A 25,238-nucleotide genomic window follows, 5' to 3' on the forward strand; every position below is an offset into this window, starting at 1 on the left:
TGAAAACCCAAAAATTAGGAAAGTGAGGGGGGGGAAATAAGTGGGTAATAGAGCAAGCAAGTGTGCTACATACCTATCATGTCTAATAAATTCTACATCATGTCCCTGATGGCACTTCTTAATGCAGTTCACACATATGGCATTTCGATCTGTGGTGTTACAAGTGTGACATCTAAAAAGCAAAAGCTTATGTTATTTTTCTTGAACATGTTATTTCTCAAAATACTGCATTTTACCCTATGACCTTTGGTTTAGAAGATGACCAAAACCCAAATTTTTGTGGCTCAGCCCAGATTAATTCTGCAAAAGGACTTCAATGTATTAAGTCAATCTCCTGTTTAGGGTCTTCTGAGAAAAACTGATTTGCAAATTGCAGAAAGGCAGCTGAAACTTTGAATAAAAAAAAAAAACTATCAAAGTCTTTATGAATTAACCTGAGGGCAGGGAGAAGGGAGTCCAAAACTACTCAGTGACTGGGGAATATCTAACAATTACAGCTTTACTTTGAAACTCCTATGCAAACAAAAGCATTGTGTTCCACCTTCCTAGTGATAGCAATAGTTGGTGCAGTATATTTTTTCCATATTTATGGTCTCACACTCTTCAAGTAGATTGATTATAGAACTTAATGTGGACAAACAAAATTCTCAGTTATATTCTCTTTCCATTGGCAAATACTCAATTTTCTCTAGCTTACATTTAAGAGAAAAATCTGAAATTGTTATGTCTTGCCAGTTTAGAAAAGAAAATCACTATCCCCCTTTTCAAGACTCACAAGTAATTTAGAAATATACCTGTAGAAATCATGCATGGGATAGCTGGTATAACTTGATATTTTATATAAACATTGGCCTCTACTAACAGCCTTTTCTATGGCGTCTTGATTGTTCATTATTTTGTTATCTGTAATAGAAGAAAAAATAAGTTCTAAAAGACTTATAGATTCTAGGATTCTAATAGAAGAATCACTTTTTAAGACCTTTAAAGGAGGCTAACCAACGAAAGCAAAAAAAATCAGCTTAAAATAGAAATTGGTTTTCCTTGCGTAAGAAACTCCCAACTGTTTAGAACAAGTCAAAGCTTTCAAAATAGTCCCTGAGTTGTAGTTAACTTGGGAGAGTGATAGCAATGGCTTCTGATACCAGTATCTTCTCATGGCATATTTTGTGTATCCACAGGCAGAGCAGAGCATATTCCAACATACCTTTCATTGTCACATTAACACCAGATGCTAAAAATAAGCCTCCAAACCGGTTGTTAAAAATCTGATTGCCTTCTAGTGTTGCAGTTGCGTGATTTGTAATTTCAATACCTGAAGTAAAATTTACAAACAGTAGATATATCACCACATTATACAGTTTAACTCTCAACATCTAAAGAATAAGATGCAAATGACTGAGTCACTGAACATTTATCTTCTACAGTTAATAGTCCATAATCCTTGCTAAAGAAGGAATGCTACTACAAATGGTTCATTACTACTTTATTTTCTTTGCAAGCAGAAGAGGATAATGTCTGTGCAGAATTCTGTTTAGGTAGCCACTAGTTATACACATGAAGAAATGAAGAAAAAGGAAGCTGGATGGTTATGTGGGATATTTAAAAACAAACAAAAAACACGTCATCTTCCTGGCAAAAGGTTGAAATAATATGCACAATATTTGGATTTACTTAACCAAGATCTTTAAAAAGTCTGAGGCCAGAGAGTTTGAATTTATTGTATTCCAATGGTAGTACAAGCCTGCACTCTATCCCAATTAAGGTTTCATAATTACTACTGAGTAGCAGGAGAGATTTCTTAAAACTCTGGCTTAGAATAGAATCCAGAACTTGGACTGGGTGCTCTCCTAAGCCATGGTTAATTGACAGGCATTCAGCCACTTTCACAATACATTTTGCACACCTTCAGTTATTAAGCAAAAAAATTAATATATTTAGAAACTAAACATTTATAGAAGACAAGCTCCAGGTAACAAAAGAACATACAAACCTGCAGCAAATCCATCAAATATTCTGTTTTTCCTTAAGACTGGATGACTATTAGTGCTGATGAGAACACCTGCTTGAGCATTCCTGAAAATATCATTTTCTTCAAGGAGACCTATAATAAAATATTTCCTCAGATTAAGGCTAATGCACATAAACAAGTTTTATGAGCCTTTTTGGTGGTATTTAGTTTTTTTCTTTTAGTTTCTTATTGCGTTGTATGAAATTCACAGGACTAATTTTTCAGCTGAAAAGAAAGTTTATTAGTAAATCAGAGGAGTTTATGGCAGGACATAACCAAAAACTGCTTAAAATGGCATGTGAGCTTTCTAAACGAATGATTGAAAATTTCATGGTAGCAGGAACCATGACTAGTTCACTCACCATTTTATTCCCAGTGGCTGCAGGCACATAGTCCTCACTAAAAATACTGAATTAAAAAAATTAGTTCCTTCTAAGTATTTTTAGAACTTATGCAGCCTTAATGTTTTCATTCAAGCCCTGATTAATCCCACTATTATTACAATAATTACTTGATAATTTACTCCAGTTTCTCTTCTATTTTTCCGTTTCCTCCAACTCTTATGTTCCTTTCTCCACTTAAAAACCATTTTCAGAATAAAGTTTAAAATTAAGTTGCTACTTAAAGCCTTTCAAAATGTTCCCCTAACCTATTCTGTTGTCTTACTATGTTACCTATGCTTCTGATTATGCTACACGTTTTTATCTCTAATGCCTTTGGTTTGTGTTATTTCCTCATCCTGGAATGTCCTGCCCTCTTTATTCCTAATGTCATTTTCTCTGGAAGATTTGTTACCCTCCACCAAATTTATTCTCTCTTCTGAGAGTACAACAATATAATGATTAAAAAGTGAGCTGAGGAATCGGACTTGAGGTCTTCAAATATGGATTCCACCACCTTCTAGGTCTGAGTAGGTAAATTATTTACCTACTTTGTCTCAGTTTCCTTATCTAAACTGGGCATGATGGCACCTACATATAGGGTTATAATGAGGATTAAATGAATTAATACATGCGACAGTACACATGTGAAAGTAATATTACTCCTATAAAACCCACTGAACTATCAGTTGTGTACTAGCATTTCTCTGCTCTCTGAAGACATGAAACTTTATTATTTCTGTGGACATTGAATACATCTGTGGTATTTCAGTTTTGGCCTCTAAATTGCTTTCCACTGGAAAAGACCATTTCAAAGTCCCTACCTCTAATCTGCTTCTGCTGAGATCCAGTCTGAACTCGCCTACAAAGTCTCTTAGGATTTGGGCCCCGCCCCTTCTCTAGCCTCAACTCTAAGTACCTCTGTACACCTTACTAAACCACTTTGTTTCCTGTAGACTTCTGTTTACAATGTGCCATTAGACTATAAACTTGCTGGATGTAGTTTTATTGACCATTTTTAGCATCTGTATCAGTTGGTACAGAGGTGTTCAATTAATATGTACAAATGAAAGTGTGACTTATGCCTTCTACATCTGGAATGGCCTCCCCACCCCACAATTTACCAGTGAATACTCATTTTTCAAGACATAGCTCAAGAGTGATTTTAGTCCATGAACCTTTTCTTCACACCTTACAAATAAAACCATCCACTGTATTGCATTTGTTCATTATATCCTGTAAAGACTCCTAGGAGATCTGTCACCTTACTGAATTACTAGGTTATGAGCTCTTTCAGAGTCTATGCCATTAATAGAATCATCACTGCTTGGCTGTAGTAAATTTTGAATTATTTTGTAGTAAGAACTAGCTATCCTTCCATATTAGATATGTACAGTGCTGGGTTGCTGACATTTCAGGAATGGGAATGGTGATAAATTTGCATTTGACATTCTCCCCTAATCACTATGAACAACGTGCATTTGCAAGGGGCAGGGACAGTGGAACCTTTGCCTCAATGCAAAATGAGTTGACCTTTACGTACACAAAACCAGGCACACCTTGTCTTCATTAATTCCATTCTCCAACAAACAGTTGTAAACAGGTACAAAGCAATACTTATTTACTACAGACATTTTCATTTATTTACAAGCCAATTAATTTCTATCCTAGTTCTATAACTGGACCTTGACGTTTATTATATCACTATTCTAAATAAGGTCCAGAAAAGAGAATAAACAAATTCTACCTTTAAAAAGCCTAACAACTAGCACACTCAAGATGGCTAGAAAGAGAAAAGAAAAATTGTGTAGATCTCTTTCTGCTTTACCTCTAGGCACTAATCTTATAAACTATTTCAAGATTTGGTAAGGAAAAAGACTGAGATTCACTCAATTATAATTCATTAATTGGCAATGTCACTGATCATTAGAGATATGGAGGAAGAATAATGAAAAATTGGATTTTTTACTAATGCAAAATTAACAACAATACCTCGACCCCCATTAAATATACAGATGCCACCATCTCTTCCATCATGGATTTTATTTCTTCTTAGTGTAGGATTACTATCTGTCTTAATCCAGACTCCAGCCATTGCATTGTCAAATATTTCATTGTCTTCTATACAGCCTAGACCTACAAGTGGAAGAATTGAGGTTATGTCATTTGGAAAGTATATTTCTAAAGGCAATTAGCAATAAGAAAAGGATGAAAGATTAAACCTACCAGAATTATAAACAAGAATTCCACCATTCTGTCCTCCCCAGATTTTGTTGCGTCTAATTTTGGGGTTGCTTCCAGTCCTATAGATATAATAGAAAAAAATGCCATCTTAACTGCTTCTATTCCCATATCCCATGTTATGTGAGGTAACAGTGAAAAAATTCATATTAATTATAGTAAGAAGAACTATACAATGGAGTCTTTCCAGATGCTCTGAGAAATTTGTCAGTAAAGACACTAGTTTAATTTTGCTTAATTCTATTTCCCATAGAATACACTTAGCTATAGATTAATTACTATAGAGTCTCCTAATACATAAACTAAACTGAGGAGATTAAAAAAATAGTAGTCACTTAATCTATAAAGATTTTATTTATTCATGAGAGAGACAGAGAGAGAGGCAGAGACGTAGGCAGGGGGAGAAACAGGCTCCCCTCAGGGAGCCCGATGTGGGACTCAATCCTTGAACTCCAGGATCACGCCTTGAGCCGAAAGCAGAGCTCAACCACTGAGTCATCCAGGCATCCTGATTAAGTGACTACTATTATGGTATACTTCCCTAATATATAAAATGAAGGGCTGAATTATAAGTACTACTAGTTTCTAAAACTGTTAAAATATAGGAAATAGTGTAAAAAACTATTAATTTTACAGAAATAGTGTAAAAACGGAAGCTCCCATTTACTGAGTGCCTACAACATGCCACATATAGCTCACAAGTGTTTTCATATAGCCTTCTACTTTCCAAGTATGGTGGAGTACATTGGAAACTATGACTGTTAACAGTGGATAATATAACAGTGGAAATGTGCTCTTATGGCAGGTGTATGTGCCACTGGTTGCTTGCCTCAGCTGGTTCAAAAAAACAACAACTATATTCTGACAAAGCCAAGCATGTGGTAAGAGTATGAATATATATACAAAAGGAGGAATAAAGACTGAGCATTAAATAACAAGGAAAGTTCTACATACCCCACATATTACCACCCAACTCCCTCCCAAAAGAAAGCCAAATGTGAAAACATTTACCTTATCTGAACCCCAGAATACATATGATTATAGATATCATTGTCCTCTAGCACTCCATGTCCATTGTCATAAAAATAAACACCAACCTAAAATTAAAAAAAAATGTTTTCAAGTGACAAAAAAGTGTTCATAAAACAACGTATTTCCCATATAAGAGTCCAAAATAATTTTACCTGCTTTCCACTATGTATCCTGTTTCTTCTCAGTACTGGAGTGCTGCCAGTTGTCACCCAGACCCCAGCCAGAGTATTACTATAAACTTCATTCTCTTCTATTACGCCTTGTCCTTTCTCATGCTAAATAAAAGTTACATTGATTACGATATATATCTTCTGGAAACAAGTAGTTTATAGTGTGTTCTCCTCCCCTTAAAGACAGTTATGATTAAAAAAACTCAACTTTTACTTTTTTTTTTTTTTTTAAGATTTTATTTATTTATTCACAAGAGACACAGAGAGAGAGAGAGAGAGAGAGAGAGAGAGGCAGAGACACAGGCAGAGGGAGAAGCAGGCTCCATGCAGGAAGCCCGACATGGGACTTGATCCCGGGTCTCCAGGATCATGCCCTGGACTGAAGGGGGCAATGCCACTGGGCCACCGGGGCTGCCCTTTTTAATATGGATGAGGAGGTGGTTAACATTGTTTTTGTATAGCCTCTACCCTGAATTTAAACTCCAGAAGCTTTTGTACTATTCTTTATGTGGTCTTACACTTTAAAGCTTCTCATTTCATTCTATGATATAAAATAAACTGAAGAGTTCGCATTTTAGTAAGCTAATAGGTATTGCAAGTTTATTACTGGTGAAATCATTCAAAATAAGGTCTCAGGTTACTAAATGTTATTTAGAGCAGAAGACTCAAGACACGGACATTTTTAGACATGGACATTTCTATAACTGAAAATAAAAATTAGAGACATTACCTGGCATTACACAAGGACCTTTCTAAAATTTCCTACATTTTTTCATTTGAATCAGTTGTAACAGTTTCAGATATACCATGGTCAGAAGATACATGAGCAATACATGGTCTTAAAATTTTCTAAGATGCTCAATTATGTTTCAACATAAATTAAATGAAAAATTGGCTTTTCAAAAAATATTCAAAAATACTCAAGTTGGTATTATTAGTACTTTCAGTGATACTACGGATTTACTTAATACTTTTGGAAAATTTCAGACTCCTAGTGCAGTCACACCAGCAAAACTCCAGTGTAACAAATGTAACTCAGCCAAATCAGCGGTTTTGAGTTCAGCCTAAAATGCCAATTATAATTAAAGACTTTAATAAAAAGGTATACTCTGCATAAATTCAGTCAGTTGAATTTTACAGAACACTATACACACTGTAAACGTTATTCATATACTAGCAGGGAGAATAAGAGTCTTACTTATTGTATAACTATTAAAGACCGTCATAAATTCATACACTGTAAGCTGAATATGGCCTATCTAGAGCTACATATAATTCTGTCCTCTTCTATCCTTTATTCCCTGGTTTTGATGCATGACATTCTAGAACTGTAATTCATTAACTTACCACATAAATCCCACCATGCTGGCCATCGTGAATTTTGTTATGTCGAACAATTGGACAACTGTTTGTTCTAATCTGAATTCCTGCTAATGCATTGCCTATTTAAAAATAAAAGTTACAATGTCAACATATAGAGCCTTGTGGAACACAGAATTTTACATTACACAGTAGTTTAAATTTTTAGAATTTTAGGAAAAGCATGATTTTGTGAAATATGTCATATTCAGAAAGATATTTATGGTCCTTAAGTACTAAAAAACAAAATTAAGGGAACTATGTATATAAAAAGAAAAATTGTAGGCAGTATAATAGTTAAGGGTAGAGACTCTGAAGCCAGGCTGCCAAGTTTTAAATCCCAGGATTTAAATCCCAGAATCCCAGGATTCTACCTTCCTGTGTGACTTTGAGTATGTTAATTTCATTGTACCTTTGTTTCCTGACCAGAGTGGGGATATTTAATAGTGTCTATGTTACAGGTTGATGTGAATATTCTATGACTCAATTCAGGTAAGATGTTCAGAATAAACCTGGAATTGAGTAAGCTTTATGTAAGTATTATCCAGATAAGTATTAGCAAAAGAGAAACTCCAGAAACATATCAGCGTCTAGTACACACACATCTAATAATGGTCTGCTAAATGAATATCTTAAGTTTTAATGAGGAATAAGTATTTTCCCATTATAGTTTTTTTTTTTTAAGATTTTATTTATTTATTTGAGAGAATAAGCAAGCAACAGAGAGAGAGAAAGAGCACAAGCAGAGGGAGAAGTAGACTCCCCACTAAGCAGGGTGCCCATGTAGGGCTCAATCCCGGGACTCTGGGATTATGACCTGAGCCAAAAGCAGATGCTTAACCCACTGAGCCACCCAGGCGCCCCTCCCTCTATAGTTAGTACCAAAGTGAAAGGAATGATTCTAAGGAAACCAGATATTCCTGGAGACTAAGGTCTTATTTATATTCTCATCACTGGTACCTGGTATGGTTCTGGTACACAGTGGGTACTCAGTAAACGTTAAGTGAATAATGACTAATGTTAAGTAAATACATATCACAAATAATCTTTACTGAGAATGTAAAGAAATTGGATCAGTTCTCCTACTTGGATGGTTTCAAAGTGGTCCATTTTGCTAATGTCAGGAAGACAGACCAAGCTCCAAAATTTTATAGAACAAAACACACTTACCATAAATATCATTTCCTTCAATAAGGCCTCGTCCATCACCAAAGATGTAAACTCCCCCTTGATTTCCATTAAATATAGAATTCCCCCTATAATTATGAGAAATAATAAAAAATAAACATCTATTTAGCAAAAGCTTACTTGTTTAACACAACCAACTGTAAGGGCACTCATAATCATGTGACCTTAAAAAATTATTTATCTTCTATGGACCAGTTCCCTAATTTGTAAAATAAGGGACTCAGGCTAGATGATTTCTAAATTCCCTTGTTTTTTTTCTAAGACCTAAAGCTACAAAGAGCCACCTAGTATTTGAGACAAAATAACATTCTTAAAAATTTCCCTCAAAATAGTTAACATATTTAGAACTGTTTCTTTTAAAGCTAATCTAGATACATTTGAAATACCATAATCTATTTTCATAAAGCCAGTGGAAGATAAAACTTGGCAATTAAAAATAATTCATCGTCACTGATTAAACTATAACAGTTTTGTTCTACACTCTTATCCAATGCCTTTCGGGCTGGGTCTGTTTCCTTACTGTGGCCTGAGGGAGTGGTAGGAACTACTAAAAGCGATGGCTTGAAGTTTTGACTTTTTGTTATTTTTGGTATCTCTGTCCAAGAATCTTTGTGATAATTACTTTCCTGAGTTATGCTATCTCCTGACTCTCAGACAAAAGAGAAGACAAGGTCATTCAGGTTCCAAGAGAAGAACATGGCCCTATATACTCATTTATAATGCAGTATCGTGAATTTAAAATAAAAATCACAGCATTTGCAACTGTTCATAAAAAAATTATGCATGACTGAGATCACTAAAAAACAGAATACCCAAAAATAAATGCAATAGCTATGCTCATTCAGATGCATAGAAATTTACTAGGATAATCTATTTTGTAGTAGTCAGGTGATCTAGGAAAAAAATTAAGAGTTAAAGCTAAGTATCTTGACTTTTCTTGTAACATAAAAAGTGAAGAAGTAACTTCCATCCACAATTACATTTAAATACCTTATTGTTGGGTCACTATTTGAGGTAATCCATACACCTGCAAAGTTGTTTGCATAGATTTTATTCTCTATAAATTGTCCTCTTCCTTTTTCATGCACATATATTCCTCCAGTCTGCCCATGATGAATTTCACATCGAACCACTGTGGGGTTAGCATAGGCTTTTACTTCAAAGCCTGCTATTCTGTTTCTGTGTATGTTGCAACTTTCAAAGTAACCCTGAAAAATACAGAAATCAAACTGTAGGTAAAGCTACTTTCAAAAAAGAAATGACATTTAAAAAATGACCTTTTTACTGTATGCCTCAAAATTAAGTATCAGACATGTTCAAGAGTAAGAATAAAACAGATATACATGAAATTTCAAATGATAAACAAGGAATAAAAAAGATTTAAATGTTTTAGTAAAACATACAACCACAAATCCTCTAATTAAGTCTGAGTATATTCAAAGCCAGAAAAAAAAATAAGGAAAGCTTCATTCAAAAACTGCAAATAGGGATGGCTGGGTGGCTCAGCGGTTTAGTGTCTGCCTTCGGCTTGGGGCGTGATCCCGGAGTCCTGGGATCAAGTCCCATACTGGGCTCCTTGCATGGAGCCTGCTTCTCCCTCTGCCTAGGTCTTTGCCTCTCATGAATAAATAAATAGAATCTTAAAAAAAAAATACTATTACCCAATAAACATACATATCCTTTAACAAAGATTTATTAATAATTAAAGAAAATATACCCTTGGAGATTTAAAAATGTCTCATGAAAACAAACTGTAAAAAGCTGACCTAAGGATATAATCGGAGACTAGAAAAAGACATACAAAATAATGTTCATCTTAGCCCAATGATAGGGAATAGGCTAACTTATATTCATGCTCTTCATGTTATCATGTTCAATAGAAGAAACAATACATACTTCAATACAGTATACATTAAGTATGATCTAAATTTTATTTCAAGAAAAAAACTTGAACAAAATAAAAATAGGTGTGATTATCTGAGTATGATTACAGATGACTTCTGTATCCTTTATACTTCTCTGAATTTCTTAAATTTTCTGTAATGGACAAGCTTTACTTACTTATTTTGTAATGAGAAGAAAAGTTACTATAATATTGATATCCTAAATTCTAAGATTTAATCAAGACTAAATATTAAGAGAAAAAAGTGAGATATTCTTAAGATGGCACTTCTAAAAGCCATTTCAACTCCTGGTCTATCTCCCATCAAAAAGTGAATATGCTCTCCTTTCTTTAAATTCCCTCAAGAACTAAGTACTTTCTATGGTACCTCTATATACTATTTGGTACTACTTCTGTATTTGTCATATCCATTTCTCCCTGATCATAAGCTCCTATAAAGAAATGACTATTCTAACTTCTGCATCTATATAGGACTTCACATGTAACAAGCACTCAAGTGGAACTAATGAATCACTTTTTGCAAAAAAAAAAGTGGAGATTAAAAATAGGATGTAATTCTGAATACCCTAGTTTACTACATATTTAACTCTTTAAAAGAACAGACCTCTGAGAATAACACTCAGAAATAGTTTCAGGTTTCATTTTCTATAAATAAAGTACAAATTATCTGTTAACTTCTTTACATTTGGATTAAATATTTTTTTAACTGGGGGAGTAACTAAAAAATAGTTTCTTTAAATACAAAAAAATTCTTTGATTTTATACCAAATAAAAATGAATGTACACTGGGTATATATATATATATATATATATATACACACACACACACACACATACATACAGACTATTATGGCAAGACTTAGCATCAAAGAAACAAAAATTTTAAAAGTGTTTAGACTAAACTTAATGTTAGATTGGAGCAATTCCACATTTCTGATGTTTTCATTATTGAGAAGGGAGCTCAATTAGGCTCCTAGTTTCCTTCTGCTGGGAATTGCATGACATATGTGGTTGATAAACTTGGGAAAGAATAAACTGGGTATGCCTAATTTAGCCTCACCCTTTTCCTCAGGGAAGTGAGCTGCCCTAAGGGAGCATGCCTTCTGCCACAAACAAATCTTATGACTGAGTAAGCTTATTTAACTTGGGGGCACAGTGAACCAAACCCATTTGGTTCTTGTTCAAAGTTGTATACTCCAACTTAACCTTTTATTTATTTATAAATAAAAGTAATTTATTATTTCAGCCTCTTCATGTTACTTCATGGCTTTATTTCATAACTTGTTCAGAATGTGGCAAGATAAGGTATGCTGCTTATTGGGCTTCCTCAAAGATTTCCATAACAGGCCACTATCATGTCCTGACTATTCTAAACATACAGTACTATAAGTATACTTTGCTATGTATTGACTAAACATGATTCAAATGCAGGGATGCTCTTTCTCTTATCTTTAGGTTTTGACTTTGTAAAGTTAAGAGAGTCAACTAGATCCACAAGTTTATTAAGGCAAACAGGAGTCTCCTCTCCTCATTATTCCTTATCCACGGGTCCCCACCTTCAATTCTTTTAGCTGATTCTTTTTATCTACTTCTATATTTTTAAGACTTATGTTGCTGTAGGCATTGTACAATAAATCATGTAGGCATTGTCTACTGACCTCCTATTATGGAAGATAAGAACTTAGCTCTATCTTCCACCACATATATTCACTGTATCTTTTTGATGTAGTAATATCACGATTTTTGTTAGATTAGTATGCTATTCAGAGCGGAGTAAAAAGTAGAACTACATATTCTTTATTGTACAACTTTTTATTAAAGTTGGTAAGTCTGTTATTCTTCTCCTTTGCTTAGGCCTCTACTGATAATTCTATCCTAAACTTGTTATCAGTTGTTTAAACACCTTAATATATTTACAAATATATCTTCCTATAAGGTTTTATAATCTGCTCTAATCTGGACTGGCTGCTTTGGTCATAGGACATAGTCATCTACCATATTGTAATTTAAAGGTTAAAAATGTCCCTGAATTCCATCAAAGATGAAGTTTGTAACCTGTTATCTTTTGTTTTAGAATAACATTCAAGGAAAGAAAGCAGTAAAAACACATTTTTTTCTTCATGCTTTTTTAAAAAGTAAACTCTAGGGGCACCTGGGTGGCTCAGTTGTTCAGTGTCTGCCTTTGGCTCAGGTCATGATCCCCAGGTCCTACCGCCATCCCCCAACCCTGCTTAGCAGGGAACTTGATTCTCCCTCTCCCTCTACTCTTCCCCTTGCTTGTGCTCTCTCAATATTTAAAATCTTTGAAAAAAAATTTATCAAAAAAAAAAGTAAACTCTACTTCCAATGTGGGGCTCAAACTCATGACCGTAAGATCAAGAGTCATATGCGCCACCAACTGAGCCAGCCAGGGACCCCAAACGCCTCTACACTGCTACAACCGTCATTTTCACCACATTCAGACAGAACAATCAACTGACTTACAGTTTTAAAATTTTACAAGGAAACTGATCTCTTGTTATGGGCTTAAAGGGTTCAGTTAATGTAATTTTGCTTTAAAATACTGTGCACACTAATGTGCAATTTCTATCACCTAAAGTTTAAACACCTTAATAGTAAACTATTAGTAAATAGTAAACTTAATAGTAAAACTATTCCAAAGTTTTAATGGAATGTATCTGTTTTAAGAGATGCCTTTAGTGTAAAATGTAATACAGAAACACAGACCAGAATTCTACTTTGCCTTATAAGATAGAAACCATGAAAATTCCAATGTATATATGCAAAACTCCAAAAGCAGGGACATTTTATTGGATGGCTCCAGAAAAATAATTTCTGTCCCTATCAAAAGATACCAGATTGCTAAGAGCTTCTATATTTAAAATAAGGGTTTGGGATGCCGGTGGCTCAGTTGGTTAAGCGATGCGATCAGCTCTTAGTTTCAGCTCAGGTCATGATCTTGGGGTCCTAGGGTAGAGCCGCACATGGGGCTCTGTGCTCGGGGCGGTCTGCTTTAGGATTCGCTCTCTCTCTGCCCTTCCCCTTCTTCACATGCAAGTGCATGCTCTCTCTCAATAAATAAATCAATCTTTAAAATAAGCGCTTGTTAGCTTTTCAGCACAAGTGTTTCTAAATCCTTTCTGTACACATTACTGCAAATTTTTGAAAACTATTTTATAAAGCTAAAAACTTAACACTGATATAAAAACATAAGGTGAAGCACTTTTTCATTTAAAATTTTTGGAAGTACAACAGTCTTTATTAAATATGACAAAGTAAAAGGCACTTAAGTGTCTCTCTTAAAACTCTTCAAATAAAACAAGAATGAAAAAAATAGGGAAAAAAAACATGCTATCTTCATTGAAATAAACTTCCATAACCCCAAAATATTATCTATAAAACACTTGTCAAATACTATGAAATCTGGATAAGGAAGAAAGACTAGGGTGCTGAAACCTAACAAATGTTATCTTAGACCTTCAGCAAGGTAGCTTTCCCCAAGTCACTGAAGGTTCTCATAAGCCTAGCCAATCATCTACTAAAGTGATCAGATCTAGTGGCATGAAAAGACAGAAAAGAAATATTCCCATAGTATTATTTTCATAGAAATAACTCAGGCACAAGAAGTAAATGTGAGCAAGAATACACAAATGTGCAATTTCAATCATCTAAAACTTATGCTTCCTATCTGAGAGAGACTATCCAAAGTAAAAGAAAACGAACGAAGAGAGAGGACAGCCAGATTTAAAGATATCTGTCATCTGTCAATCTGTCATGTGTTAAATTCATAAATTTAGAATAAATGTCTCCAAAATTTTATAGCAATTTGGCATTACTATGGCATTCTCATTATATTTTACAAAAATAACATTCTGCAATGGAATATTAAACAAAGATAACTGGGAACCTGCAAACACTGACAGAAAAATTATTTTTAGGAATGAGACTGGCACTGTGGTTATGTGAAAGAAAAAAGAATCCCTATTTTTTAAAGACACATGCTGAAATATTTACTGATGAGGTGATGATGTCCAGGATTTGCTTCAAAATAATGTGGAGAGTAGAGAAGAGAGTAAAGAGTAAGTATAGGGCAGCCCCGGTGGCGCAGCGGTTTGGCGCCGCCTGCAGCCCGGGGCATGATCCTGGAGACCCGGGGTCGAATCCCACATCGGGCTCCCTGCATGGAGCCTGCTTCTCCCTCTGCCTGTGTCTCTGCCTCTCTCTCTGTGTTGCTCATGAATAAATAAATAAAATATTAAAAAAAAAAAAGAAAAAGAAAAAAAAGAGTAAGTATAGATGAAATAAAACTGGCCATAAATTGACAGCTGTTGAAGGAGAAAATGGGTACATGGGGATTCATTCATTCATTCATTATAGTCTTCTCTCTTTTATGTATGTTAGAAAAATTCCTAAAACAAAATACATTAAAAATTAGAGATGAACATCACACTAGGGGGAAAAAAAAGCGGAACTACAGAGATACAGAAAGGGGTATAGATTTGAGGAAATCACACAAAACTTAAACCAATACACAGCCAACTTTCTAAAGAAACACATGGAAGAGAAAAACAGCAACAACAAAAACCTACATATGGATATTGAAGTAGAAAAGTAGATCATCACAAGAAAAAAATCCCAGAATGATCTCAGACCTGTCAACCACATTTAATGCTTAGAGATATAAAAATGACCACAAAATTTGGAGGGAAAAAAGGTATAATCAAAACTGTGTATACTTATTAGCCAATTTAAAAAGTAACGTGTAGGTATTCTCAAGTGGCAAGAATTCAAGCTACAATACCCGTAAACCCTTCTTTTAAGAATAAGCAAATAATGAATGGCTAGATGAGAAAACTCATCCATACAAAGAATGAATCAAAATTTTAAAATTCAGCAATGGAGAAACTATTATAAAAGGACTAAAGGTAATACAGAGTAAATATTGACCAATAACTATAGGAATGTAAATGTTATTAACCTTCATAAGAAAAATAATAATAAATGATGTGATGGAGGCAGGTTGAAATGTAAAGTGTTTATTTCCTCATTTTTCATAGGGGAAGTTCACACTTTAAACATAAAGGTAACAATGACAAATGTTGGAGTCATACCCTGAAATCCTAGAGATGTCCTTTATTCTTGTGCATACAGTATTTTTACAAAAATTCAAAAATTTCAAAAATTCTTGAAAATGAAAGAGTAGACGTTTTAATTTTTATTCTTCCCTTACAAATCTGTAATACCTTACAAATCTTTTTAATTTAAATTCAATGAGTCAACATAGAGTACATCATTAGTTTCAGATGCAGTTTTTACAAATCTCATTAATCTTTAATGGGAATATTTATTGACAGCACTGCCTAGAGTTTAAAAACTTTAAAAATTTGTAAAACTAAAGTGTGTATATATATGTATGTATATGTGTGTGTTTGTGTATCTCTCTCTCTCTCTATATATATACACACACACACACAGTATCAGAAGTGTATGATGAAAAAAAAAAGAAGTGTATGATGAGAAGTAAATTACTATGATGAACTTTAGTAAGTGACAATCAGCAAAGGTTTTTTTAAAATGAGGAAGCTTATTTTCAGATTAAGATTATTTTCGTACCTCTAATCTCTCAACAATGAGACCAGAGGCATGCAAAAATATGACACTGGAGTTGTATGTCACTCTGGGGCAAAGTCTAAAGGCAACACAGGCAAAGCATAGTATAGTGCCATTACAAAACAAGAGATCCATTTAGGAACTATATCTAATATAGGCCTCTAAAAAAGGAGAGGAAATTTTCAAGATTCTTCTGTTTTGACATCCCCCATACCTTTGCCCTCCAGACTACAATTCCAGTGCTCCCTACCTCCCTTCCCTACTCCCTGGGGAAAAAAGAGGTACAATGTATAATGAAATGTCTTATTTATTTATTTATTAAAAAGATTTATTTATTCATTTTTCATGAGAGACAGAGAGAGAGGCAGAGACACAAGCAGAGGGAGAAGCAGGCTCCATTCAGGGAGCCTGATGTGGGATTTGATCCCGGGTCTCCAGGATCAAGCCTTGGGCCGAAGGCAGGTGCTAAACCGCTGAGCCACCCAGGGATCCCCCAATTTCTTTATTTCAGCTGGAGAAAGGCAAATGGTCATCTCCACTCTGTTTTCTTTTTTATTATATTATTATTTTCCCCCACTCAGCTTTCTTGTTGATAGGCCCAAGCTATAGCCTATATTTTTTGTTTTTTTCTTTTCTTTTTTTTTAGAGTGTGCAAGCAGGGGTTGGTGGTGGCGAGTGGCAGAAGGAAAGAATCTTTTTTTTTTTTTTTTTTTTTAAGAAGGAAAGAATCTTAAGTTAAACACACTTTGTGCTGAGTGCAGAGCCCAATGTGGGACTTCATCTCATGACCTGAGTGGAAATTAAGAGCTGGATGCTTAACCAACTGAGCCACCCAGGTGCTCCTAGCCTACATTTTAAGTGAACTGTTCTACTCAGGTTACATGTCCCCCAGGACTATGATGCACTGGATGGCCTGAAACTATTTAGGTCTAATCAGAACTTATAGAAGAGTACTCCCTCCTGGTCTAGTTCACTTTAAAAAAGAGTTCTACATTAGGGTTTTAGGCACAAACAACAAAAATAAAAAACTTCCTTTACTAATTGACAATTTGTGTATGTGAATCCAACAATCCTGTTGCCTGATTCACACCATACAACAGCAATTAAACATCACCATCACCACAATCCCATCTGGCCACCATACCATCACCTCTCTCCCATCTCTGATTCTTTTTTTTTTTTATTAAAGTATTTTTTTTTAATTTTTATTTATTTATGATAGCCTCAGAGAGAGAGAGAGAGAGAGAGAGAGAGGCAAAGACACAGGCAGAGGGAGAAGCAGGCTCCATGCACACCTGGAGCCCGACGGGGGATTCGATCCCGGGTCTCCAGGATCGTGCCCTGGGCCAAAGGCAGGCGCTAAACCGCTGCGCCACCCAGGGATCCCCATCTCTGATTCCTTAACAAAAAATGCTGCCAATATTGTAACAGGACCTGAAAATTGCCTCAATGAAAATTAGACATTAAATGAAAAGAATACCTGAAAACACACACCAAAGAGCATTATTTTGAAATAGTGGCCTAAAAAGAGCTCAAAAAGTCGCATCTCTAGAAACCTGTGTAAAATGACACAATAGTACTTAAAATATAGTGTCATCCATAAAGATACCTAAGTATGCCTAGGCATAAGAGTTTTGTTTTTTATTTTATTTTATTTATTTTATTTATTTAATTTTATTTATTTAATTTAATTTAATTTAATTTTATTATTTTATTTTATTTTATTTTTATGGTAGTCACAGAGAGAGAGAGAAAGGCAGAGACACAGGCAGAGGGAGAAGCAGGCTCCATGCACCAGAAGCCCGACGTGGGATTCGATCCCGGGTCTCCAGGATCGCACCCTGGGCCAAAAGCAGGCGCCAAACCACTGTGCCACTCAAAGATCCCGCATAAGAGTTTTAGAACTGATATTTTATTACCACTTTATCTCCTATTAATATTCTGCCAGTTAAAACTAGTAGTGAAACCATTAATTCTCAAAGTGTAGCCTATAAACAACCTGCATTCAACTCACTTATGGTGCTTATTAAAAATGCATGTCCTGGTCCCCATCATATTGTTTTATCTGGGTGACTTTAATGCACTCTTACATTTGAGAACTACTAGATTCCATCTTAAAGATTCCATCAATTCCTTTAGGACCTCATCTTCTCTACATGCACATAATATTAGATTCATGAATTTACAGAATATTGCATATTGATTTTAAAATACATTACTGAAATTTCTTTTAACCCTGTACTTTTCAATTCACATAGTTTGGTGATGGGAAAATGCAGAAATCTATTGGAAATTCAACTGATATGGCAGGCTTGGCTGACTCAATTGGTGGAGCATGTGACTCCTGATTTCCAGGTTATGAGTTCGAGCTCCACACTGGGTGTCCAGAGATTGCTTAAAAAAAAAAATCTTAAAAAAAAATTAATGAAGTCAGTTTTTCTATTAACAATAAACGTAAGATTCTTACCATGCCATGATCAAATGTGAACACACCGACATCACGTCCATGATGGATATGATTCCGTCTAATAATTGGGTTTCCATGATTTTTAACCCAAATCCCAGCTAAAGCATTATTGGAAATTTCATTATCCTCATATATTCCCTGTAACAATTAATCAGAAATAGGTATTAGCAGATATTTTAAAGACTTTTTAGAAACAAAAACCCACAAAATTTAAAAATACCTGTGCATGATCTGTTATATAAAGTCCAACATTTTCACAGTCGCTGATGTTACAGTGTTTGATAGTGGGACATGCTCCTTGACCACTAACACATACTGCAGAGCCAACTGTAAGAAAAATGATTTATTTAAAAACCTATTGGGCAACAACAGCACAATGGCCCATTTTATAATAAGACATAAGGGAAACACTAACCTGTACATGTACTTCGGATGATACAGTGATCAATAATAGGGCTACAATTAACCGTAATCTCTAAGCAGTGGTGTGCATTATGGTGTTGAGCAGATTTGTCATCAGGGTTAAACTGAAAAGTAGAAATTTTGCTTGAAATTTTGGCTGAACAGCTGCCTTAAATGATTTCAACAAACATTCTAACTCTAAAATTCCTTACCCTTATTGTCATATATCCAACATAAGCATCTTCAGAACCTTCCATAAAAACGAAGGTTGAATCTCTAGTGTTTTCAATTATAACTTTGTCTGCTACTTTTCCAGGTGCTGTGAGAAGATATTTTAAAACATATAACTTTTATTTTTTTAAAAACACATTATTTATCAGACAGATGAAATTCCAATAGAATTCTATTTTTTAATCAGTAAAAACACTCTGCCATAAAACTAGTAATATGGAAATCTTTTTGTTTTTAAGTTGGGTTTTTGAGAATTTTTAAAGAAAATTTTTAATTGAATTATAGTTGACATATTAGCCTCAGGGGTACAACATAGTAACTTGACAATTATATACATTACAAAATGCTCACTATTTTAAGTGTACACTCTATCACCATACAAAGTTATTATAATATTACTTTTTTAAAAAAGATTTATTTGAGAGAGAGAGAGAGAGCGCGCGCACACATGCAAGTGGTGGGAGGGCCAGAGAGAAGGGGAAAAAAATCCTTAAGCAGATTCCCTGCTGAGCTCGGAGCCCCATTGGGGGCTCAAATCCCAAAACCCTGAGGATCATGACCTGAGTCATGACCTGAGTCAAAATCAAGAGTCAGACACTAAATTGACTGAAGCACCCAGGTGCCCTGTTACTATATAACTGATTACATTCCCTGTGCTTTACTTTTCATCCTGTGACATTTATCTTATAAGCGGAATTCTGTACTTTTCAGTCATCTTCACCTTTTTTGCCCATCTGCCCAACCACCTCCCTTCTGCAAACCACCTATATGTTCTCTGTGTTTATGAGTCTGTTTCTTTTTTGTTGTTTTGTTTTTTAGATTCCATATGTTAAGTGAAATCACTTGGTAGTTGTGTTCCTCTGACTTCACACTTAGCATACTACAGAGAAGGAGCTATTTAAAAATAGGTAAGAATAATTCATTTTATCAGGTAACTATGTTTCACTGGTCTTTACTACAGGTGGTCATATTTAATGTGGGTATTATTTGAGTACCATTATATTCAAATTTAGGTATAATAATACTTAACTACTAATAATATTTAGTATCAAATACAATGACATATTAAAAAATGGTTTAACAATAGGCCTGGGTGGCTCAATGGTTGAGCATCTGCCTTTGGCTCAGGGCGTGATCCTGGAGTCCCGGGACTGAGTCCCACATTGGGCTTCCTGCACGAAGCCTGCTTCTCCCTCTATGTATGTCTCGCCTCTCTGTGTCTCTCATGAATAATTAAAATCTTAAAAAAAAATAAATAAAAATTAAAAATAAAAAATGGTTTCTTGTGGAAACAAAATCACTTCTGCAGCACCAGAAAAAAGAACTCAGGGAAAGCAAAGGAGAAGAGGATGATGAGTAGGTAGAGAAAGAAATGTCCTAAGTTAAATTTATTTCTAATACTGGCCTTTATTTGGAAGGTATTGCAAAACCATAGGCAAAATTTTCTACGTCCTCCTCCCCTTTTCTCTGTGGTGGAAATGGGGGAGGGAAGCAAAAAGGGCAGTACATGCAAATTTCAATAACAAGTAATAATTAACTAGCTATCTTAAAATGGTCCATGTACTGTGTCCTTAAAAAATCAGACAGCACAAATCTTGAATGACTGATCAGTGCTCAACAATTATTTCACTACATTTATTCTTAGAAACTGGACTATAAAAATAGTTTTGAAACAGTACAAAAAAAATTTATCAAGGACATTGTTTCATTAAAAACAGAGCAACAAAAAAAACAAAAAAACAAAACAAAACAAAAAAACAGAGCAACAGAAACACTAACCATCTTTATTTTCAAATAAAAGATAAAACAAGTATCTTTCTTTCCTTAATGAATAAGGCATTGGACAAAGCACAGACATCAAGAGGGAGGCAGGGAGGGATGGCAGGAGAGAGGATGGACATAAATAAATAAATAAATAAATTAATTAATTAACTGGTGTGCCTTGCAGGCAAACTCTTGATTTTGGCTCAGATCATGATCTCAGGGTTGTAAGATCAAGCCCCTGCTTCAGATTCTCCATCTCCCCCACTGCCTCATGCTACCGCTCTTCAGGAAAAAAAAAAAAAAAAAGAAAAGATGATCTATTTTTGTTTTCTGAACTCTCATGTTTTCATTGCAATAAGCAATATTCCTACTCTTTCCTAACCATTAAGGTATTATCAAGGTTCGTCTAGATTTTAAGTCACTAACATTTTAAGAAACCCATCATGTAAATAATACATTAAAAAATTTTAATGAAAAAACAAAAAAAAATTTTTTTAAGATTTTATTTATTCATGAAAGACACACACAGAGAGAGAGAGAGACAGAGACACAGGAAGAGGGAGAAGCAGGCTCCATGCAGGGAGCCCGATGTGGGACTCGATCCCCAGTCTCCAGGATCAGGCCCTGGGCTGAAGGCAGATGCTAAACCACTGAGCCACCCGGACTGCCCCTGAGAAAACAAATTTTTAATGACAACGCATTTCAGAATACCTGCACCAATCATGGTGATTGGAGATTCAATATATATCCATTCATCAGTATATATTCCAGAATGAACGAAGATAAGTCCATCAAAATGAGCTTCTTGTACCCCACCCAGGGCATCTTCAATTGTATCATAATACTAGAAAAAAATAAAAGTGTCAGTACAGAACTGAAAGATTACCATTTTAAGTCTTATAAAAATACAAATCAAACATACCAACATATTTTCTCTTCCTTTATATCTTGCAGGATTACTGTAGAAATGTTCAGCAAATCCTGGCTTTACATGTGCACCTTTATACTAAAATGTCAAAAAAACAAAACAAAAAAACACAAAACAAACAAAACAAAACAAAAAAACCAGAAACAAACATTGACTACTAATGTAAACATTATATTCTAAATTAATACTGTATATATTTTTTATTAAATATAAAAAGCAATCAATTACACCAACTAGTTTTCTGTTGCATAGTGCAATGTACAATCTAAAACAGCTTATAACTCAGTAATAATATCCAGTAAGAAAAGACAAAATATGTCAATATCAGCACTACTAATATTTTGAGACAGTAATTCTTTGCTGTGGGGGCTGTCCTGTGCATCACTGTAAGATTTAGCAGCATCCCTGTCCTCTACCCTCTAGATATCAGTAGAATCCTCTTCTCCAGTTGTGACAACCAAAAATGTCTCCAGACATTGCCAAATGTCCCCTGTGGAGCAAAATCACCCCCAGTTGAGAACCACTCATAAAGGACCATATAAAAATTAAAACAACTACTGAACACTAACAATTTAAGAAAAGGTTCAAACAGACCCATAAAATGTATAACTCCTCTCAGGCTACTGATGGTTACTGCCACTGTTAAAATTATTAATATGTCAGTAGTGAAAAGAATTGTTGAATGTTTTGTTGACTGATAAATATATTCATTGGCTTGAAACCTATTCTTGAGTTTAAATTAATCTTTTAAAAAGAAATTTTATTTATGAATATATAATATAAGTCAATATTTTCCATTTATACTTCATACCAACTGCTGGAAACTCTCTTTCCAAGGATTTGGGTGTTCATATTCTTCTGGATTAATCTGGTAGAATTTGCCAGGTTCAGGATGCATCATAGGGCGAGTATATTCGAAAACTTCCATGTATAATCGTTTCCTAAAGAAGTAAAAGGATGAAAGATTCCTTTATAAAACATCCTTTAAATAACTGGAAAATTATCTGATGCTTCAAAAACACAGAAGAATACAAAAAACCAAAATTTTAACCGTAAAACAGTTTTTGGCTAAAACAATATAACATATTAAAAAAAAAGTTCACTTCCCAAAATAACGTGTCAAGTCTTCAAAATTTATTGAGGAAAAAACGGCCACCCTACTGGAAAGACCTCATATGGTTATTATTAAAAGGCTAGCTTTCAGGGCACCTAGGTGGCTCAGTGGGTTAAGCCTTTGGCTTTGGCTCAGGTCATGATCCCAGGGTCCTGAGATCGAGCTCTGCATCAAGCTCCCTGCTCAGCAGGGAGTTTGCTTCTTCTCTCTCTCCTTCTGCATTCACCCCTCAGCTCATGGTCTCTATCACAGATGAATAAAATCTTAAAAAAACAAAAAAAACAAAAAAAAACCAAAGATGGCTTTCAATAAAATATTCTGAACTTAATGCCTCATATCTTTAGTTCATTTATGTTATTGTCAAAACCCATCAAATCTCAGAAATGTAGTCATAATAACTATTATCACTTCCTGTGCAAAGCAGTGTTTCCTCCAAGTCTTTTTTATCTACAGATACTTTCATTTATTAGCTGTGATTATATAGCATCTAAAATTTTGTATTCTTTTCAAAAACTTTTTTAGAACACAGCATTTTCCCATGTTATCAACAATTCTGAAAAAATCAGTTACATGTATATAATCACCGCCCTTCAAATACACATTCCATTGTTAGTCCATTCATTCCCTTCGTGCCAAAGATTTAGATCATTTCTAATTTTCCTCCACTATTAACTATGCTATTATGAAAAATTTGTACATAAAGCTAAAAAATTTCCAAAAGTGGAATTACATGGGTCAAAGGACATGCATATTTTAAGGTTCATGGATATAACTGTTAACTATTTTCCAAAAGTGAATGTATCCAAATCTACTTTCTCATTAAACTATCAGATTAATTACCTGTTTTAAATTAGACATAGTTCTGTTTCTATGAAGCTTAAATTTAAACGAAAAAATTTCCCACAATCACTCAGTTGTTATTAACTGAGAAATAGCAGAGATAGTACTCTTGTTTTATAAATACCACTTGGGGGCAGCCCGGGTGGCTCAGCAGTTTAAGTGCTGCCTTCAGCCCAGGGTGTGATCCTGGAGAACCATGATCGAGTCCCACCGTCGGGCTCCCTGCATGGAGACTGCTTCTCCCTCTGCCTGTGTCTCTGCCTGCCTCTCTCTCTCTCATATGAATGAATAAATAAATAAATAAAATCTTTAAAAATAAATTAACACATACATACATACATACCACTTGGACCAACAACCTATATTTTTGATAAACAGGTAACACGGGAATTTTTAAGCATTTTAATTCTGTTCCATCTATCTAACTGTAGCTACCAACTCACACTTCAACTTCCCCACCATCTTTTAGCATTTGGGGCAACAAATAGTATATCTCAAGATAATAAGAAATAAATTTTCACTTACCACAAAATTGGATCATTAGCAAGCTCACTGAAGCGTTTACATACACAAGCTGCTCTACAAAGATCCTGTTCCAGCAAGTAAGAGAAGATTTTTAGAACCACTTCATCTGGTAGTTTCTCCTGAAGATACTGTTCAGCAGGTGCTGCTATAAAAGAGATTAACAAGCAGAATATAAACTATTTATTGCGATAGCAACAAGTTTCTCACTAAAAAGCATAATTTTCATTTTATCTAATGAATAGTTTTTTAATCATCATTTTATAAGCATTTTGCTTTGACAGATAAAACACATATACCTTCTTTTGTTCTGACTTAAGTATTCTTTCTTTTAGCTGTTATGTACCATTTCAGAAACTGGTTTATAAAATGTTATTTTTATACACAAAAGTCAGAAGAGTGAGAGGTCAGGGTTCCCATGCTTTTTCTATAATATTACCTTCTTAATCCCAAACATACCATTAAGCTATATTTAATTTTTTGATATCAAACAAAATAAGATTATTTAATGCCATTCTGTAGTTTTCTCAGAAGAAATACCTGATAGATCTTGTGATTTTCCAGATACTCTTGCGCGTTTTGCACGATGACCAAAGTTTTCTGTAGTTGAAGTTGAGGCACCCTTGAAAAACAAAATGAAAATTGATTAAGCAAATATTTTTACCATACATAATCGTTACTTTAAAAAAGTGACACTTCCCTTTGTTTTTTAACAATTCTTTCATTACCAAAAAAAAAAAAAAAAAAAAAAAAAAAAAAAGCAGTTACTTTTAATTTACCTCCATACTGCTCTTTGTAGGACACGCTGTTCTTTTTGGCAAAAGAGTTTTTCTACGAAGTTGGTATGGACTATTTTGTGCACCAGGACCTGATTCTTCAGCAACCATATCTGCAGGTACATCATCATCTGTTATAAACAAAAGCAACATGAAAAATGACACCCATTTTTTTTTTTCAAAAAGCTCTTGGATGCAGTATACTTTTAAGAAACTTCATAAATTTTTTAGGAGGAGAGGAGATAGATACAACTTTCACATAAAATTCTAGCCAACTGGATAAACACCTGAAAGAAATGTTAG

The 25,238-nt window shown here is 34.5% G+C and overlaps 1 protein-coding gene across 2 annotated transcripts in view; it reads right to left on the minus strand.

Annotated features, from left to right (window-relative positions):
• FBXO11 (F-box protein 11) overlaps nt 1-25,238 on the minus strand; it is an 88,198-nt gene that overhangs the window by 1,336 nt on the left and 61,624 nt on the right. Inside the window, exons 2-22 of one of the 2 annotated variants that reach the window (XM_077915316.1) lie at nt 24,939-25,066; nt 24,700-24,781; nt 24,163-24,307; nt 22,495-22,624; nt 21,678-21,761; nt 21,467-21,599; nt 18,973-19,079; nt 18,774-18,885; nt 18,579-18,685; nt 18,359-18,496; nt 9,369-9,586; nt 8,361-8,446; nt 7,179-7,273; nt 5,814-5,936; nt 5,641-5,726; nt 4,615-4,691; nt 4,381-4,524; nt 1,991-2,101; nt 1,205-1,312; nt 795-903; nt 74-172 (exon numbers count right to left, since the gene is read on the minus strand). In XM_077915316.1, coding sequence (XP_077771442.1) covers nt 74-172; nt 795-903; nt 1,205-1,312; nt 1,991-2,101; nt 4,381-4,524; nt 4,615-4,691; nt 5,641-5,726; nt 5,814-5,936; nt 7,179-7,273; nt 8,361-8,446; nt 9,369-9,586; nt 18,359-18,496; nt 18,579-18,685; nt 18,774-18,885; nt 18,973-19,079; nt 21,467-21,599; nt 21,678-21,761; nt 22,495-22,624; nt 24,163-24,307; nt 24,700-24,781; nt 24,939-25,066 — 2,422 coding nt within the window. The remainder of the gene's footprint in view (nt 1-73; nt 173-794; nt 904-1,204; nt 1,313-1,990; nt 2,102-4,380; nt 4,525-4,614; nt 4,692-5,640; nt 5,727-5,813; nt 5,937-7,178; nt 7,274-8,360; nt 8,447-9,368; nt 9,587-18,358; nt 18,497-18,578; nt 18,686-18,773; nt 18,886-18,972; nt 19,080-21,466; nt 21,600-21,677; nt 21,762-22,494; nt 22,625-24,162; nt 24,308-24,699; nt 24,782-24,938; nt 25,067-25,238) is intronic. The other variant, XM_077915315.1, reaches the window with a different exon arrangement.

Source organism: Canis aureus, chromosome 11 (genome assembly GCF_053574225.1).
Source record: "Canis aureus isolate CA01 chromosome 11, VMU_Caureus_v.1.0, whole genome shotgun sequence".
In the NCBI taxonomy this organism is placed as follows: Eukaryota; Metazoa; Chordata; class Mammalia; order Carnivora; family Canidae; genus Canis; species Canis aureus.